Raw genomic sequence first — 18,347 nt, 5'->3', positions numbered from 1 at the left:
CTAGTGGCTGCTGAGTGAACTGCAGCATTCCTGATTTGACTACAGCAGAGGACCTTTGTTGCATTGTCCTCTCACCTGTTTCCCCTCTGATACACAAAATACAACTTTTATACACGTTTCTGAATACTACACACTCGTAAAAATATTTTTAAAAAGTTTTAAGAATCTGCTGGTCAGAGTATTTATATTCATGTGCCCTCTCCTTTGTCGTGGATCATTTTTATTCTGTGTATCCTGTTGCATCTGCGTTTGTTTGCTTTGTGTAACTTTTTCTTTTTGATTTGTCCACAGAAGGAAACTTATTGACGCTGCACTATTTTGAAAACAGCTATCCATGTTAAGAAGGAAGGGAGAAATAAATGATTCTGGGACGAATCAAAATGTTCAGGGTCATGCCAGCACCCCCTTGGAGGGTGGCATCCTGGGCAACCTTATATCGACAATGACTTGGGGCCCCTTGGAGCACGAGGCTCCAGGTCTACCTATGCATATTGGGCTATCTGTATCCAACCAAAGAGAGAATGGTAATGAGTACTGTGATTCTTTATAATCTGCCTGAAGAGTCAGTCGTTTAGTGTGAGGAATATGAAAGATTTACTTTTCTGTCTCAATAGGGTATGCCCACTGCTATAACTCCTGTGATTCACACCATTTATTGACTGACAATACTCAGTAGTATGCTGCAATTTTTTTCCATGCTCCGTCTCTCATGGGCTGGTACCACTAACTAAATATGTAAGAGGAGTCTTACTAGAGAGGCTGTTTATACTCTGCTGGACGGGACACTTCCACAAACATTTGAGGTAAAGATTAAGAGTGTACCCCCACTTCTCTAGGCGAGGAGGCATCAAGGAAAGTCAGCAGATGTCCCTGAATTAAGGATTTAGCAACAGTAGCAAATATGAACTAAAGAAATCAGCAAATAAACCTACAAAATAAAACACTAGTCTATATGAAGTCTGCGGTCTATATAAGTTAGGATACATTGCAAGGGTCAAAAACAGAACATGAGTTTTTTTTCCATATTTATTTCTTGTTTTAAGGTTTGGTTATTCTCTATGTCACGGTTTTCTTCATCTGAGCAACTTTTCCCCCAGTTTTTATAAACTTTTTTGTTAGTTTTCTCTCCAATGCTTGTGTCGTGTATTTTAGGACAAAATGTTATAACTGCATGTTTTGCGTCATTTCGACGTCCAGCTGCATGTGTGTGTGTGAGAGTGAGTGTTTCCTGTATGAATAGTTAATGTTAACCACGTGGTGTGAAAGCAAGACTGCAGCTTCTTTTGTTCAAATCAATCAAACCGGAGAGACGGGCTCAGAGCTGCTGAATCAGGAAATCACCGGTACATCTATTTATTCTTTGTTTGGGGAAATTACTTTTAACATATTTTAAGAGAAAGCACATGTGCTACAAGTACGCGTAAAAATAAAACGAGGGAAAGGAAGAAAATGTAGGAAAAAGTTTTTGTTGTAGCATCTTTTTCATGTAACGTCAGTGCGTCTTTATTTAGAGTGGCTGTTAGCTTACAGCAGCGAGGTAACGTTAGCTTCATGCATTTTAACAGTCAGCGAAATTAAACTCGCGTATTTCCGACTGGATTAAGGATTATACGCCTTTCGTGTAAATAGTTCAAATAAAAAAAAGTTTGTGTAGCAGCTAGCTGCATGAGTTCCCATACTGGACGTTAGCATGTCAGCTAGCTCGCTGCCAAAGCCAAAACCATTATGTGAACAAAGAGCGACAGTGGTTAGCCGCTTAGGCTAATGAAGCTAAGCGCTAGCCGCTACACGGGACGCCGGTGTTTCGGTTTAACGAGTTACCGTGTAAACTGGAGACTTTTAGCCGAATGCGTCCGCGGTTGTCGTGGATACAACAGTTAATGAAGACGGAAAGTTTACAAACCGATGCCTTTTTATTTCAAGTTTTTATTAAAATGTAAAAATAATCATCAGATTTGTCTATAATGAAAAAGTAATTATGATAACCAGAAACGCTTCTGTTGGAAGTCAGCAATTAACACGGTAACTACTTAAATCGATACACCTGTTAATGTTTTAGTTTGTCTTTTTTTTTTGATACCGGAACTAGATTCCATCAAACACCTACTCAAATGGGCAATATGAGGACAAAGGGACGAAATAAATCAATTTAAATTCTTGTAACTTGACGATAAAGGTAGCTTTAATAATTTATGGTAAACTTATTCTAACGTTAGTCAGTTTAAAGCCACAGACAGTTTGTAGCAGTCAGCTGTGAGACGCAAGTGTTTGTGTTTTTACAGGAACTAAAGCTGTTTTTTTCAGGGTTTTGTAATTGTTATTTACGCAAAGATTAAAGTGTTAGGCTTAAAACTTTAATAATACTTTCTCAACCTTCTCAGGGAATTATTATTTTGCTGGGTTTTATATATTTTCTCTCTGCTTGGGGCATATTTTTGGGACTTTGTGTGTTATGTCATGACCATGGCTATTATAGTGTCATTGTTTAGGTTTAATTTGCATGTCTCAGGTCCATGATTACATGTTTACCCGCCTGTTAAACTGTTATTCTCAAATCGTGTGAGCCAGTGGGAAGACGAAGCACAATCATCCAGTATCTGCCTAACCTTGAGCTCAGTTTAAATGTTTGTTACACATTATTGTTTCACTGCGGGTACGAACTGATCACCGCCTCTTTCACAGCTTCTGTTTGAAAAAAGAAAAAATGCCACGCAAGAAGGTGACAGATGTCTCAGGGAACGGTGGGGTGAAGAAGAAGAGGACGAGCGGCAAAAGAAAAGAAAGGGACTTCAGCAGCGATGACGAGTTCGACTATGAGCAGGAGAACAACAAGAAACCCGGAAAACCCGCCGCCAAGTCCGGCCTCCAACCTGTCACGGTGGCAGACGACGTCAAGGAGAAAATAGTGGGTTTACTGTCTATGATATTTTGTCTGATTTGTGGATATTATCTGGCCTTTTGTGTCAGAAGAATAAGTTAACCATGAGAAAAAAAGGAATGACAGACGTTACATTCTCACATGGATCTCATGATTCAGATTAATGAGTCAGAAAACTGAGTTAATACCTCGGTAAAAGCGGCGTGCAGCCAGCAAATCAGCTGTGCACTCGTTTGTTTATGTTATATTCTTGTTTGTAGATTTGTTTCTCTTCATGCAGGACAGTCCGACCCTCAGCAGGGATTCTCTACGACATGTTTAATCTGCTCCCTGATAATATCAATTATATATTTTCCCCCTACATGCATGCTTGTAGGTCTCTACAGACGGATGCACTAAGATAATAACTTTAATCAAAATGATTCAAACAATAATTGATAATCAGCTAATTAGTTTGCAGGTCAGAAATATCATAAGTGAATGTCTTAAAGACACAACATTTAGTTCCTCCTGAATTTCAGAATCTCTCTAAATTAAAAAAACAAACAAACGCTGTGATCCAGCGGCGTTTGAAATGAAGTTTGTAGAATACGTGTGTAACAGTCCAATACTCATTGTGTTGATACTTTTCAGTACAATGCATTTTAAAACAATCCCATCTCCATCATTTTAGCGATCTATTGTATCAGAAAGTACCACATTTTTAAAGTCAGTCATGTTTTTAACTGGAAGCTGCAGAGAGAGAGCGCTGTCTAAGAGGCACAAATGAGTTGGCAACATCTCTGTAGTGTTGAAGTCAAGACCAAACTAACCGAGACCAGAATGCTCCGAGACCGAGACATTTAGGGATCGAGACGAGACCAAGACTATAAATGTCCCTGAAAAATCATCATGTGTGCAGGGGACGTGCCACTCACTTATTAGACCGTAACCCGGGGGATAAAAATCAAAATACAAATGAATTAAAGTTATTAGTTTTTAGAAAGAGGAGTTTTCCTTCTAATCCCAGTAATGACGAGGAGAAATAGCCGATCAGTGGTGGTCTGGACTGGTCTTGATTTAAAATTAGGAATACGCCCAGTCTGAGACTGAGACAAGACAGAGTAAAAATGTTTTCAATTCTGGGACAGAGTCCTTCAAAAAGTGGTCTAGAGACTGAGACTGATTTGGAGTACTAAATTTGGGTACCAATGAATTTATACAATGAGGGCGTGCAGGAGTGTTCATGCAATTTTGGCTTTTAGAAACAGAAAACAATCCCACTACTCAGAGCGCAGGACTTCTATTTTTGTTGCCATGGTAATGAAAGAGGTTTCTACGAGTGTCTGGGGTTTTTTGGTATCACATGTCATTTTAAAAGTTACAGTTTTCTTGGCAACCTTTGTTGAAATAATCTACTTTTAAAGTTTGTGCAGCTACGTTTAATTTTAAAATAATTTTGTCTTTGCTACAGAAACTGGACTGTCCAAAGGCTAAAGGGCAGCTGCTCATCTTCGGAGCGACCAACTGGGATCTGATTGGAAGAAAGGAGGTGCCCAAACAACAAGGTACCATATCCTGATGTTTATATTCCCCCTTTGAGTATCTAAATACCCCCCTTTATAACTTTATACTTCACTACTGTGTGACCTTTATAATAGTCATCAAAACATCATTTGAACGTGTCGTCATAATATCTCAAGAGGCAGGATCAGCAGTCATAGTTACTCTATCTTAGGGAGGAATGAGTCAGTTTTCTGAAGTAATCGCAGCTGACCATCTTGAGCAAGGCGTACATGTGTTGCGTTTTAAATGGAATGGAATCCTGGAAGTTTTCTTTTGGTACATATCTGGGTGCAGTTGTCACAACAAGCTCATTTTTTTTGGCTCAAAACTGAAACGAAATCTCCAACTTCATGTGTCAACCTGCGCTGAAGTCGTACCGAGTCACGGGGTGAAATGATTACCACACAAAAAAATTAGTGATCAAGTGAAACAACTTTTGATTCTGGCAGAATAAAAAATGTTCTATCCGTCCATTTGATCGGCTGTGAGGACTCTGTGTGTTCACTCCCCTCCCTGTGGTGCGCAGCGTACTGAAGGAGGTTATAGATCCAGACGGGATCAATAAAGATCGATCAGGATCTGGAACGTGTCTGCAGCAGAAAATGAAGGATGACCACATGGTGGTCCGTGTCTCTTTGTTTTGGGGCGTAAAGACCACATATGTGTTCAAGCCAGTGAGATCCCATTAATTTATTGTGACAGTAATTTCTATTCATATGTATGCATGTTCTGAGCGCGCCCCCTCCCCTGCAGCCTGAGGCGATCTGTGCTCTGTTCAATCCCCGCCTCACTCCTCTGGTACACGCTGATAAATCTGCTTTGTTGGGATTAGAATGGGGGGGGGGGTGTTGGGGGGTGTCAGCAGGAGCAGCTGCATAGACAAAGAGCATCTTTAAATGGACAAGATGCTGCGTCTACCAGAGACTCAAAAAATGCACTCAAATAAGTCTTACGCTGTTTATATATCTGTAAAAAAAAGTTTTATTTTCAGCACTTATTTCTGAAGATGTGCCTCCAGACATTGAAGGGAGACCTTATATATATTTATGATTAAGTTCATAATAACTGACAGACTCAACAAAGACGCAGTCAAACCATCTTCACAGCGTAAATGAAATCCACGATCCAGATCGGTCATTTCTTTTATCACCTTTTTAAAGTCCAAAGACGGTAAACTATTTCAGTAACTCTTTGATCTAATGGATGAGGCCGGTGCTGTTCTGTGTTTTCCTGACTTGAAAACATCCAATCTGCAGAGCCGAACCGATGTTGGAATTATCTTTGACTTCCAAACTCAGTCTTCACTGATTTTCCACCAACACTGGAAGAGTTAATTTCTCAGGTTTTGCAACTAATCTCAAACCGTGAACGAGACAAACAGCTGCAGGCGGCAAAACGTGGGTTCTTTTGCTTGTTGTTTTTTGCAATTAAAAAAAAACCCAACTGTAACATAATCAGTATAAAGGCAACGAACAACACAGTTAAAGAACGATGAGGGCCTGTGTCCACTCATCAACTAACCAATGCAGTTCAGCGCCCTCAGCATCACCCTCAACTTTTGGAACAGCGCAGCGCATGTCAGTGTCACTTGTCCCTCACATACCAGTTAAAATGAAGAAGGGCTTCTGAGACCCGCTTTGTCCGGGTTTGAATCTGACCCGTGACCCGCACGTCTGTCCCCTCTCTCTCTGATTTCTGACTCTAACCCCCGTCCTGTCTCTCAAATAAAGGCATACAAAGCCCCAAAATAAACCTTTAAAAAATAAAACATTGTGCTAAACTAGCTAAAACAAACTTCAGCTAATTAGGAGGATTAAAATGATCTTTAGCTTCAAACTCACTGAATCATCTTTGATATTCTGGAGATCAGTTTAAAAAAACGTCTTTTATTTATTCCTTCGAGGCGCTTAGCAGCTTTTATCAGAGATTACTCAATCAGGACGAGGTTGTACTTTAGTTGGGGACTATTTTCAGCAGAACAGCATTTTGTGCTCTAGTGGGCATGTGGGGCAGCGAGACGTTATGTTGCTCACGCACTACAGTGAGTCATGATTAATTTAAGGCCACAACACCCACCACCAAATCGCACAAATTCAAGTGGAAGAAATATTTAGGTCAGAGCATCTTATGACATTCTCAGTCTGTGTTTTTTAAAGCCTCTCTTTTGATACCAGGTGCATCAGTATTATAAGGTTTAATGTGTGTGTGTGTTTATTGTTTCCAGCTGCTTTCCGTAACCTGGGTCAGAATCTGTGGGGTCCTCACCGCTACGGCTGCCTGAATGACGTGCCGGTCAGCTGCGTGGTGGCCGGTCCCTGTGCTGCTCACAGCCTGCTCATGACCACCGAGGGCAAACTGTGGAGCTGGGGTGAGTAACAAGCCGACTCGCCTACAGCGTCAGGTCACGTTCTGGAGTGGTTTTGCAGCTAGCAAGATAGTGACATCCATCATGACACACATTACACAATAGATCCAGAGACCAGAGGGGAGAAGCTTAAAATCAAAGGATGGGAGTCATTGTTTAAGATACTGGTAGCTATCAGACGACTGAACAAAGACACCAAAGAAAAAGATTCACACATAGAACTGACACAGTGAACACAGCTCTGAATAATCGCTAAAAGTCGCTTTAGATGCAGGTTTTTTTCATCCAAGAGTTATCCATCACTGAGCGCTCGTTTGCTGCTTCCTCAGGTCGTAACGACAAAGGCCAGCTGGGTCACGGAGACACCAAACGTCTGGAGGCTCCAAAGCTCATCGAGGCACTTGCGGATCAGGTGATCGTTTCTGCAGCCTGCGGACGCAATCACACCCTGGCACTCACAGGTAAGCAGAGAGGACCCGTTGACTGATATCATAATCATCACCATGTGCTGTGTTTGTTTACTGACGTCACTGTCCCTCCTCAGAGGACGGCACCGCGTACTCTTTTGGTGAGAACAAACTGGGCCAGCTCGGACAAGGGAACCAGACCGACGCCGTCCTGAGCCCGGCTCCGGTAAGCCCTCACAGACCGCAGAACGCAGACTGCAGAACGCAGACTGACTGCAGAGCGCAGACTGACTGCAGAACACTGACTGCAGAACGTAGACTGCAGAACGCAGACTGACTGCAGAACGCAGACTGACTGCAGAACACTGACTGCAGAACACTGACTGCAGAACGCAGACTGCAGAACGCAGACTGACTGCAGAGCGCAGACTGCAGAACACAGACTGTAGAACGCAGACTGCAGAGCGCAGACTTCAGAACGCAGACTGCAGCTTAAAGAGATGCACACTGTGAGAACACTAAACAAAACGCTTCTCTCTCTCCTCAAGGTCTCCTACAACGGTCAGCCGCTGGTGAAGGTGGCGTGTGGCGCTGAGTTCAGCATGGTGGTGGACTGCAAAGGAAACCTGTACTCCTTCGGCTGCCCCGAGTACGGACAGCTGGGTACGCTCAAGACATAGACATAGTTTCCAGCAGAATACTATATTAGCATGTTCAGGTCATGTCATGCAGTTGTTTTTTATTGAACCAGTTTAATTACATGCATGGAGATGGTAGAGGTGGCGTGCAGACAGTCTATGGTCGTGCAGCGATCACAGGAAATTAACATCATCTTGCTCCAGGTGAATTCTGCTGATTATATCCTGCTGCGTTCTCACATCAGCTCACTCTGACTTTCTGCAGAATAAATATGAGGAGGCTGGAGGAGAAACTCCGGGTGAAGAGAGAAACATTCAGATGTTTGTGTTCACACATGACGCTCAGAATGAAAACTTCAGGAGTTTAGTGCAGGTGTGACAGTAGCTGAAGTGCTTTATTCAGCGTTTTAAATGGTACTAAATTGACTTCACAACTCACCTCCTTACCTAAGAGAGAAGGGGACCTGAGGAAATCCAAAACATAACTTGAGGTCGCTTCGGCTCCTCCTGACATCCTGCGTTCACCTAAGAGCGTCAGAGCAATGCAGATTTATAATGTGAATCCAGGAAGAATAGTTACTCCCTTTTTTATGACTAGTGAGGGTCCAAAGAATCATCTGAATGCGAGTGACCTCTGGGTCTTCTTGACCAACGTGTTAGCAGCCTCGGACAGTTCTGCAGAGAAGTTGTTTCACAGGTTGAGTGTCCAAACACCGATGTTGGAACTTCAGGAATATTGTTTTATTTCTGTTGTTTGTGTGTAAATCTGAATCCCTCTGTCTTTGTAGGCCACAACAGTGACGGGAAGTTCATAGCTCGCGCTCAGCGCATCGAGTTTGACTGCGAGCTCATCCCTCGCCGTGTCGCCATCTTCATCGAGAAGTCCAAGGACGGCCAGGTCACACCCGTACCCAACGTGGTGGTCCGAGATGTGGCCTGTGGATCCAACCACACGGTGAGAAAATAACACCCAAATACAGAAAGATAAGCAGATCCTCTGAGCGTATGAGTAAGTGTGTGTGTGTGTTTGCAGCTTGTTCTGGACTCTCAGAAGCGAGTGTTCAGTTGGGGTTTTGGTGGATACGGGCGTCTGGGTCACACGGAGCAGAAGGACGAGATGGTTCCACGACTCGTCAAACTCTTTGACTTCCCCGGACGCGGCGCCGCTCAGATCTGTTCAGGCTACCAGTGTTCATTCGCCGTCAGTGAGATGGGTAAGACGAGACGCAGCTGATGCTAAAGGAAAAGATGCTAACACTTGTGAAATGTAAAAATGGCGGTTTGCATCCTTCTGTATGTGTAGATGTCTGATCTGTGTTTTTTTTTTTTTTTCCAGGGGGTCTGTTTTTCTGGGGCGTGACAAACACTTCCAGAGAGTCCACCATGTACCCCAAAGCTGTGCAGGATCTGTGTGGCTGGAAGATCCGCAGTCTGGCCTGTGGGTGAGTGAGGAGGATCTTTTTTGTAAATTCTGTTCAGGAAGTTATCCCTCAAGGAATGATTTTAAAGTGTCAAGTCTCAACATGGGTCTGCCTAGAGACTGCATGTTTTCTCTCGTCTCGCTCTAAATCCTGTGTGTGTCTGTGTTTGAATCAAACAGGAAGAGCAGCGTCATCGTCGCCGCAGATGAGAGCACGATCAGCTGGGGACCCTCTCCCACATTCGGAGAGCTGGTAAGACCTGCTGGCCTGATCTCTACTGGACACCAAAGTAACCGGAAAAATGATCAGCGCTGATCTTTTCTCTGGTCTTCTTTTTTCAGGGATACGGAGACAACAAACCAAAGTCATCCACCACCGCTCAGGAGGTCAAGACCTTGGATGGCATCTTCATGGAGCAGGTAAATGGATGGACGAACAACACTTTCTGACTTTCTCAAACTGGGGAAACTAAAGATATATATATATATATCACACATGGTTACCATGGTAACATTTGCAGTTAACACAAAGCACAACTCGAGCCGTTTCACACCTAACCTGTTTTAGTTCGGTTAAAATGAACCCACGTCTGTTTGTCCTGGATCAGGAGGATTAACTTGGTCCTGGTTCAGGAGAGGATTAAGGTGCTCCTTCTCCTCAACAGTGTTGATACCGACATCAGTCCGTGTAGTCGTCGGTCCATTTAGAGATTGTAAAGTGTCTTTGGAGGAGCCACAGCCAATCAGGACTCAGCTAGTCTTTGTTTACTTCAGGGACTTTTCCCGACCAATCAGAGAGCATTTTCCTCGTGCATCGCACATTTAGGTCGGCTTGTAAACGTCCCCGTGTGAACACAGACCAAATTCTAACCATGGAACAAACTGATCCATGATTCAGACCAGAGCAAACAATCTAGAGGTGTGAGAACGCCCTGAGAGTTGTGCAGGTATGTTCTCATAATCCAGAGTGTTAAACACATTCAGTTTGATTTGAGGGAGCTGCTTCATCGAAAGTCTACGGTCAACTACCTTATATGTGAATCAAACTTGATGACAATCTGTCCGATTGGTGGTCGTGAAGACGTTTACGGCTGAAGCAGCGGGGGGGATGTGAATAGTTCCGGTCCTTACCCTGTGATGTTTGTGTTCCTGCAGGTGGTGATGGGATACTCTCACTCGATGGTCATTGCCAGACAGGAAACCGAGCAGGAAAAGGAGAAACTGAAAAAGCTGCCCGAGTACAACCCCCGAACACTCTGATTGGTCCTCCTGCAGCAACACCTGAACCTCTTTCTCCTGAGCAGAGGCCAGCGCTGCTCAGCAGGAACTCCGGACCTGATGGTCTCTGCCGCTCTCGGTGGAAGTCTACAGGGTTTGAGTTCAGGAGGAGGAAGGGGGGACGGGGGGCAGGATTCCTACACATCTCAACTACCAGCAAAACTTGCTCTACATCAATTTGGACTCTGAAATCTACTTAACTGGACTGGAGACAACGTTCTGTGTCTCTCCTCAAACAGTCACATCCCAACCTCGAGTGAACCTGCAACAGTTCACTCCAAAGCACTTCACACCCAGCCGGTCGTGCTTCCCAAAAAAAAAACCCAACCTTTTTCTATTTTGTGATACAGCCAAACATCCATGTGTTCACATCTCTCGTTCTGTTGTCGGTGTTGCAGTATTTGAAATGATTTAAAAAAAAAAAAAAATGTTTGTCACATTTACGGGTGCTACATCAGGACCCTCGGCGTTTTCTCGCTGAGGGCTTTTCAAAGACCAATTCTCCATACCTGTGCCTTTTTCTACGTGTTCGTTCAGGATATGGAAGTCTCGTTTGTGTTGTCCGGAGGATCAGCTGATCTCTCTGCGTCAGTGTATATACGTCAGTGTGAGCAGGTGTGCGTGTGTGCAGCTGCCACAGATTACAATCAGGATTCAGAACGTGATGTTCTGCGTTAGTGCACTCCACTCGATGTTACATTCCTTTCGTTCTTCTTGTGTTTGCATCCACGATGCACACCTCAGTCCTTCCAAGACCTCCGGGTCTGCTCGCTCTTTATAGTCTTTTTATTTTTTATTTTGAGTAAAAGTAATGATTCCAACGCTCAAAGCGGTTTCACAAGCAGAACTTTTTAGAACCAGAGCGGTGATGGTTCAGTGTGTCATGTCGTGCTGAAAATGAAGGCTTGTCCTTTTTTTTAAAAACAAACAAAAAAAAAAAACAAACAGCCGACGTGTTTCCCTCTACTCGTTCTTTTTTTTTATGGTGGAAATTCTTTCTCTGGGTTATTGTTGTTTTATTTTCATTGAAATGGATTAATAAAGATTCACATGAATAAATATGTCTTCATCACTTTTGTTACAGCCGACGCTTTGAGTCACTACACTTCTAAATTAAACACACAATACACCTGATGAAAGGAGAAGCGCTCAGTGAGACGGGCATTGAGACCACGACCTCGGAATTGAAAGCATTTTCACCCGTTCTTGAACTGGGCGGACTTCAGATTTTAAATCAAGGCAGGTCAAGACCACCACTGATCAGATATTTTTTCATGTAATTTCTGAGATTCTTAAAGAACAAATAACTTCAGTTCATCTGTAGTTTGATATTTATCTCCTGGTCCCCGGTGTTATGGTCTAAGTGAGTGACGACCCCTGCACACATGATTTTTCAGGGATATTTATGGTCTTAGTCTTGTCTCAATCCCTAAATGTCTGCACTCTGGTCTTTGGATAATACTTTGGCTTTAAAGCAGAAAGACAGAAGTAGGCAATACAAAAATAAAAATGTCTCTGAGCATTCTGGTCTGGGTTGTTGGTCTCTGTTAGTGTGGTCTTGACACCCCTTGCTCCAGTCATGCCCTGATATCCTACTGATGAGTTACATAACCTACTTCATGGCCGTCAGTTGCCACTAAAGCCAAAAACAGCATCTCCACCTTCAACCGACCCGGGCACCGTCCACGCAAGCTCCATGTAGTGACGACGCCGACACTACCTACCCCATCACATGACCCCTAAATCAATAGAATTACTTTATTGATCCCAAACTTGTAAATTGTGGCGTTACAGCAGCAGGTCATCCAAACAAAACTAATTCAAAAGTAAATAAAACTTTAACCAGCTAACTGATCAGATGCCTCCATGTTTATATTTCACATCAGAAAACAGAAACGACGCTGCTCACACAGCTTTACATTTACCTTGTTGTATATTCATTCTGAGATCCTGTGTGATTCTCAGGTGTCTTGTTGAGGAAGGAAATACATTTAAGAAGTGTGTCTGAAGATCATGGTCTGGTTATTATATTGTAGGTGAGTCTTCTTATTGTGTAGATTATCAAAGTTTGATATTGAGATTGCAGTTTCTGCTGGTTCACACAGAAGCCCAAAGATGATTTAAATCTGTACACTTTATAAAGAGGTCTAGACTTATTTATCTCGTTATCTCAGGATGTCAAAGCTCGTAAAACTCTGAAGATCTCAGAAGAAACGCTGAAATTCAGTCATCAAGAGGAACCAGTTTTAATCCTGAGAGCTCGAGAAAACAACCCAAGTGTTCTCGTTATCACGGGATAAAGGAGGAGAACAGAACCCTGATGTTTGTCTCTTTTGGGCTTCTGTAGGTTCACACCAGTTACCTGCACTTTCACTGCTTTATTCAGGTTCATCTGTAGTTCTTAGAGCCCCCTGTTAGACTCTTAAACATGATACTGAACCCCCTCAGTCCTCCACCTGTCAGCCATGTTGGTTTTTGACAAACGGGTCCAGGAGCTCTTTTGTCCTCTGACCTCAAAATAAAAAACCCTCGGGGAGCCACCTCTGTACTGTAAACAACATTTATTTAAATGTACAAAATCAAATGAATTGTTGTTTTTAATCCTCGTCTTCCTCCTCCTCTTCGTCCTGGTTGATCTGGAAGTAGCGGAGCTCGTAGCTCTCCTTGGTGTTCGCCACGACGCGCAGCCAGTCACGCAGGTTGTTCTTCTTCAGGTACTTCTTGGTCAGATACTTCAGGTATCTGGAGGACAGGACAGAGTCAGTTTATACCAGCACATCATCTCAACTCCATGAAATCACGCAGCTCAAAAACAACATGAACAGACGGACAAATCCTCACAGACTGAAACAGGAAACTGAAAGTCAGATTAGAGAAGTGGATAATCTTAGAACCAGCTCATGACTTGAAGTTTTCACAGCTTCTTGAGAGTTCATAGATTTGTGATCAAGGAAGAAATATTGAGAATTGAGATTAGAATCGAAATGGGAGGCAACTTCATAGAACAGATTTTTAGCTCCACTTGCAGACAGATTCAGTTCAGATTCATAACACTGAAATCGTGGTCAGGTCAAAGTTAAGGGGACTCAAGATTTCATCACAGCTACTGCGTTCAACCTCCTTTGGGAGTTTTTCTACAAACACTAGAGAACCACCTGCACCAGCCGGTCCAGTTTGGTACAATAAACACTGATCACGTTTGCATTTCCACAGACAATCGTACCCCTAAAGGTTTTATATGTGATTTTTCACACTTAAATGTAATAGAAATCAAGTATATCCTCTGAAAATAACTCTGTGAGTCACTGTCTACAATGGGTGTAACACCCGAGTCCCACTGTCTGTGATGTTTTCAGAGTCCTATTTTCAGTTTGTTTACATCGTCTGGACGGCCGGCTGACTCCTCCCCTCACATATAAAAGTTGTTTAATTGAGGGACTACAGGAAAGAAGAATAACATACTGTACTCACTGATTAACTGTGTTTCTAGATCACGCTCATTTCAGGTAAATTTACATGCAGTGTGAAGATACGAGCATAATAAAGATCGTTAGCATTAGCATGCTAACACAACAATGCAGCGCGAGTTGTTTTGGTTTCATGCTGGTGCTCAAGGGCGACATCTGCTGTATCAAAAAAATCACATATAAAGCCTTTAAATGGTAAGCGAGTCTTAGCCTGATGGCGATAGCAGCGTCAGCTGTGTAATAGCATGACATCACATCAGCTCGACACAGTGAAGCCCGTAAACAAAGAGGAACGCAACACAGTTAATGAAGGGCATCAATGGAGGATGTACACTAGAGGTTGGCACCCCTGAGGTCGTCCTTAGGGCGGAGCTACATGCTGATTGATATAAGTCACAAAAAAAAAAACTCCCTCAAAATATTTAAACAGCGCGTTGTGTGTTTGTCCTTTATTACCGTCGCTGCACGAGGAGTGATGATTCTTTCCAGCCATTAGGATAAGATCGGTACGCTTGGCACCCCAGCAGAAGGGTAGCATTTAATTAAGACGGTAAAGATCAGTTATTTATGTACCATTCCAAACTTTAAAACGAAAATAAATGCAAACTGAATCAGACCGCTTGGTGAATCGAGGGGCTTAAACACCAAAAGTGACTATTCCTACCTGAACAAAGACAAAGCAGAATCCTTCTGATACCTGCCTACAAATCTGGTCCATGTGGAGAGGACACACAATCACTTTAAGAATTCATTTTCATCTGTGCTCACACTGCAGCGTTGACTAAGCTCCATTTGTCCTCCCACATCTCAACCCATGAAATAACACACCGCAGCAGGATTCAATTTTAAAAGTACTTTACATCGTCTGTCAGGCCGACTGATCGTCACTGAAGAGATGAAAAACACACTCCTCTCTTACACAAACTCAGCAATGCGTTCTTCAGTTTAGTTTTTTCTCAGCGTGTGCTTTGAGCGGCTCAATGCTCCCACGCTTTGATTGTAGAAGTCTTTAAACTCCAGAGAGCGAGCGAGGGACATTTTTTCCAAACATTCCCTGATTTTGGCGTTTTGGTTATTGAGAACGCTGTGTATCACAACGCCCTAAAATCCCCATTGACGACTTTTTAGAGACTAACTCGAGTTAAATGTTTTGAATTGTCATCGCCTAAAACTGGACTAAACTGGAGAGGGTAAAAACGACTACATGTGACAAACGTTTCAGAGCTTTTGTCTAAAGAATAAAAAAAGAGTCAAAATCTAACTGCGGTTTGCAGCGACCCCTCCTCTAAAGGGAACTCATGAATCCACACCATTTCAACAAAATGTCCTCACAGAAACACAGAATCACAAGTGGAGCTCAGAGCAGAGAGAAAATTTCAGGTTCTACTTGATTTAAAAGGAAAGATTAACATTTTGGGAGTTGCACTTATTTGAATTCTTGCTAATTAAGAGGATTTAAGTCACTCCTGTTAGCATGGTAGCAGGCAGTTAGCGTAGCACAGAGACTAAAACAAAGGAGAAAACAGCCAACAGGGCTCGAGTTATATTTAGTTTTGAGTTAAATCTGTTCAGGATCAGCTGTCTGCTCTGAGCCGTTTGGAGAGCAGAGTCACAGCTGTCACTTCAGGATCAAAACAAAGTCAGGATCTTTAACTGTGCAGCTCTGTTCTTAAAAACACACAAACTGTTTATTCAGAGCTACGATACTTTAGCATTTCTTTAAAAATCAGAGTAACACGGGCTCCTCTGTGCTCTCATCAGCCATCAGTTTCAACGAGGTGTTCAGAGTTCATTTCAAGGCAGGGACTGCAGCTAACGCTAAAGGATCACCCCGCTCCGATTACCTTTTCCTCCTCCTGTGGAACAGCAGGGATGAATGAAACCATGGTCGCATGCCTCTGGGCTCCGTCGGGCTGAGAGGAATCGTGCTAACGGACCTCTTCCAACGGGGACTTTTCTAACAAGTGTTCAGTCACCGGATTAAGTCTGGACCAACTCATGAGCCGGATTGGAGTTCAATGGAACTCTAAGAACTGTGATATAAAAAAATAAGGCTTAACCCTTTGAGTACAGACTCAACTATTGTTCCAGAGGGACGCCATACTGGGCACCAGAATCAGACGAAATACTCAACAACAAGGAGGGAGGTGCTGCTGCTGCATCATCGACAACAGGGGGAGCCAACAGCCGTCTCTTCAACCTCGATGACGGTCAGCATTCAGGATTAATTTGAAGGCAGAATGCTGACGAGCTTTGCCATGGAGGTTTTGTTATTTTGCAACATAACTTGCAATTTTTGGTTGATTCCTTTTTATCTTTTGCTTTGGTAAATGTTGCCACACTTAAAACCTCTTCACACATCACCTTACAAGACCCACAAGACTGGATAGCAGTATCAATCAGCTCATGTTTTTGACTTTGTTTTTTTTTTTTTTTTTTTTAAATGCAGAACTGGGTCCTGAGTAGAACGGCGTTTTGTTCCTCATCTCTGCTCCAACCACAGCATACATGCTCATTGGCTACACTGAACTGAACATCTCCTGCTCCAAAGAAGATTTGTGCAGATGCGGTCCCATGTTCTTATCACAGTCTACCATACAAGTGGACTTATGGTATCAAGTGTTGCTCACCTTTTGGAGAAGGGCACCTCAGAGGACACTGTAATCTTGCTCTTGCTCCTCTCGATGGAGACCATACCGCCTCCCAGGGTGCCAGCTTTCCCGTTCACCTTGATGCGCTCCTGAAGAAACTGCTCCTGCAGAACGACAAGTTTTTGGAAACATGTCAGACACAGAACTGACACATAGTGCTTTCAATCTGACACATAACTCTCCTGCCAGCCTCCTCGTATTTCTTCTGCAGAAAGTCAGAGTGAGCTGATGTGAGAACGCAGCAGGATATAATCAGGAGAATTCACCTGGAGCCAGTGGGAGGGGGTGGTGACCTTTATTCCCTGTGATCGCTGCACGACCATAGACTGTCTGCACGCCACCTCTACCATCTCCGTGCTCTAATCAACCTGCTGCTGCATGTTTCCTGTTCTCCAGTATGTTCTTCTCCACTCTTTAGTTCACATTGAGATTCTCTTCAACTACATGTAGCATTGATATGAAGACAGATATTTTCATTATATTGTCAGACTGCTGCGTCTTTTTTTTTTTTTTTTTTACATCTAGTCTTGCCTCAGGAGACCCCCTCACCCCCAGTCCCCCTCCTAACCAACAGGGGTAGTCTCCCGCTGTGAGGTGCATGTGTGAACAACCAGATCAGGAGGATTTCAAGGGACAGTCCTCCTGAAATTCTCAATAATTTTTTTCATTTTTATTTTGTAGTTTAAGGTAAACTGAATATTAGATGTGGAAGCATCTGATGAGGGGTTCACTTACGAAGTTGGCAGCATCCATGATGCCATCTTCCACAGGGTGGGTGCAGTCCAGAGTGAATTTCAGGACCTGCTTCTTCTTCTTACCACCTTTACCGGTGTTCTGCTTCTTCTGCTGACGAAACACACAAAACATAAACAACACAGAGCTACATCCGGGTTAAGCGGTTTGTTGCAATTTATATTTGTTGATCCGATGAGGGTGGGTTTGGAGAGAGAGAGAGAGGTAAACATGCTGAGTCGCTGCAGGACGCAAACATATTAACGATTTAGCCCCAAACGGGTACATCAATCCATCTTTCACGCAGGTACCTGAATCACAATGTAAACGAGGGGAAATCAATCCTATCTATCACCAAGAGATGTGTGATGCATGTTAAACAAGATGCTGTCATGCAGCCGTCCGGACATGTTCGCTGTGTTCACAACGTGGTGAGCTGCCTGGAGTCGCTACCGAAGCTAATGCTAGCTACAAGGCCACGGGAAAACACTAAGCCGTTAAAAATAACACTTAAAGTTAAAACTAAAAACTCCAAATTTAGATAATAATTATTGTGGAAACACTATCATCTCATGCCGCTCAGTTTCTTTGGATTTCACGCAGAAAAATCGACATTTCAGAGCACTTATTGACACGCGATTTTACTTACAATGGGCGCCATGGCGGAGAAGCTAGCAGAAAGGAAGAGCGAGCAGTGCGCATGCGTTACATGTACAAATCGAACGCAGAATTATGGATGGAATCATGTTTTCTGGGATTGATTGACAAGCTTTGAAAGTGTCCGCGGATACTAAATGAAGCGAAAAATGTGTAAATAAAAACACAAGAAGAAAATATTTGTTAAAGTAGAAAGTCAAATAATCTACGCATCCGTGAGTTCGGTTCCCTCTCTCCTCTCAACATGTCCTGTCTCCCCTCAGCGGTCAGATCTAATAAAGGCAAAAATCTTTTTGAAATCAGCTCCAT

The 18,347-nt window shown here is 43.1% G+C and overlaps 2 protein-coding genes across 3 annotated transcripts; one reads left to right on the top strand and one right to left on the bottom strand.

Moving 5' to 3' along the window:
* The first annotated feature begins 1,201 nt into the window (after positions 1–1,201).
* On the top strand, positions 1,202–11,444 carry rcc2 (regulator of chromosome condensation 2). The gene is made up of 13 exons (XM_061056952.1): positions 1,202–1,343; positions 2,683–2,905; positions 4,332–4,425; positions 6,648–6,791; positions 7,118–7,249; positions 7,333–7,421; positions 7,744–7,858; positions 8,622–8,788; positions 8,867–9,047; positions 9,170–9,275; positions 9,434–9,506; positions 9,596–9,673; positions 10,409–11,444. The coding sequence occupies exons 2-13, from the start codon at positions 2,705–2,707 to the stop codon at positions 10,511–10,513; spliced, it is 1,485 nt and encodes a 494-aa protein (XP_060912935.1). The 5' UTR covers positions 1,202–1,343; positions 2,683–2,704; the 3' UTR covers positions 10,514–11,444.
* A 1,631-nt stretch (positions 11,445–13,075) lies between these two features.
* On the bottom strand, positions 13,076–18,125 carry LOC132989736 (large ribosomal subunit protein eL22). Of its 2 annotated transcripts, none has more exons than XM_061057538.1 (4): positions 18,031–18,125; positions 17,385–17,495; positions 16,629–16,753; positions 13,076–13,273 (listed from the first exon to the last, which is right to left on the bottom strand). In XM_061057538.1, the coding sequence occupies exons 1-4, from the start codon at positions 18,040–18,042 to the stop codon at positions 13,129–13,131; spliced, it is 393 nt and encodes a 130-aa protein (XP_060913521.1). In that variant the 5' UTR covers positions 18,043–18,125; the 3' UTR covers positions 13,076–13,128. The 2 variants fall into 2 exon arrangements, with proteins under 2 accessions (XP_060913521.1, XP_060913522.1); XM_061057539.1 differs by having other exon boundaries at positions 17,385–17,492; positions 18,031–18,115.
* Positions 18,126–18,347: the final 222 nt, after the last annotated feature.

This window comes from Labrus mixtus, chromosome 15 (genome assembly GCF_963584025.1).
Source record: "Labrus mixtus chromosome 15, fLabMix1.1, whole genome shotgun sequence".
Classification (NCBI taxonomy): domain Eukaryota; kingdom Metazoa; phylum Chordata; class Actinopteri; order Labriformes; family Labridae; genus Labrus; species Labrus mixtus.
This window is presented reverse-complemented; position numbering and strand designations above follow the sequence as displayed.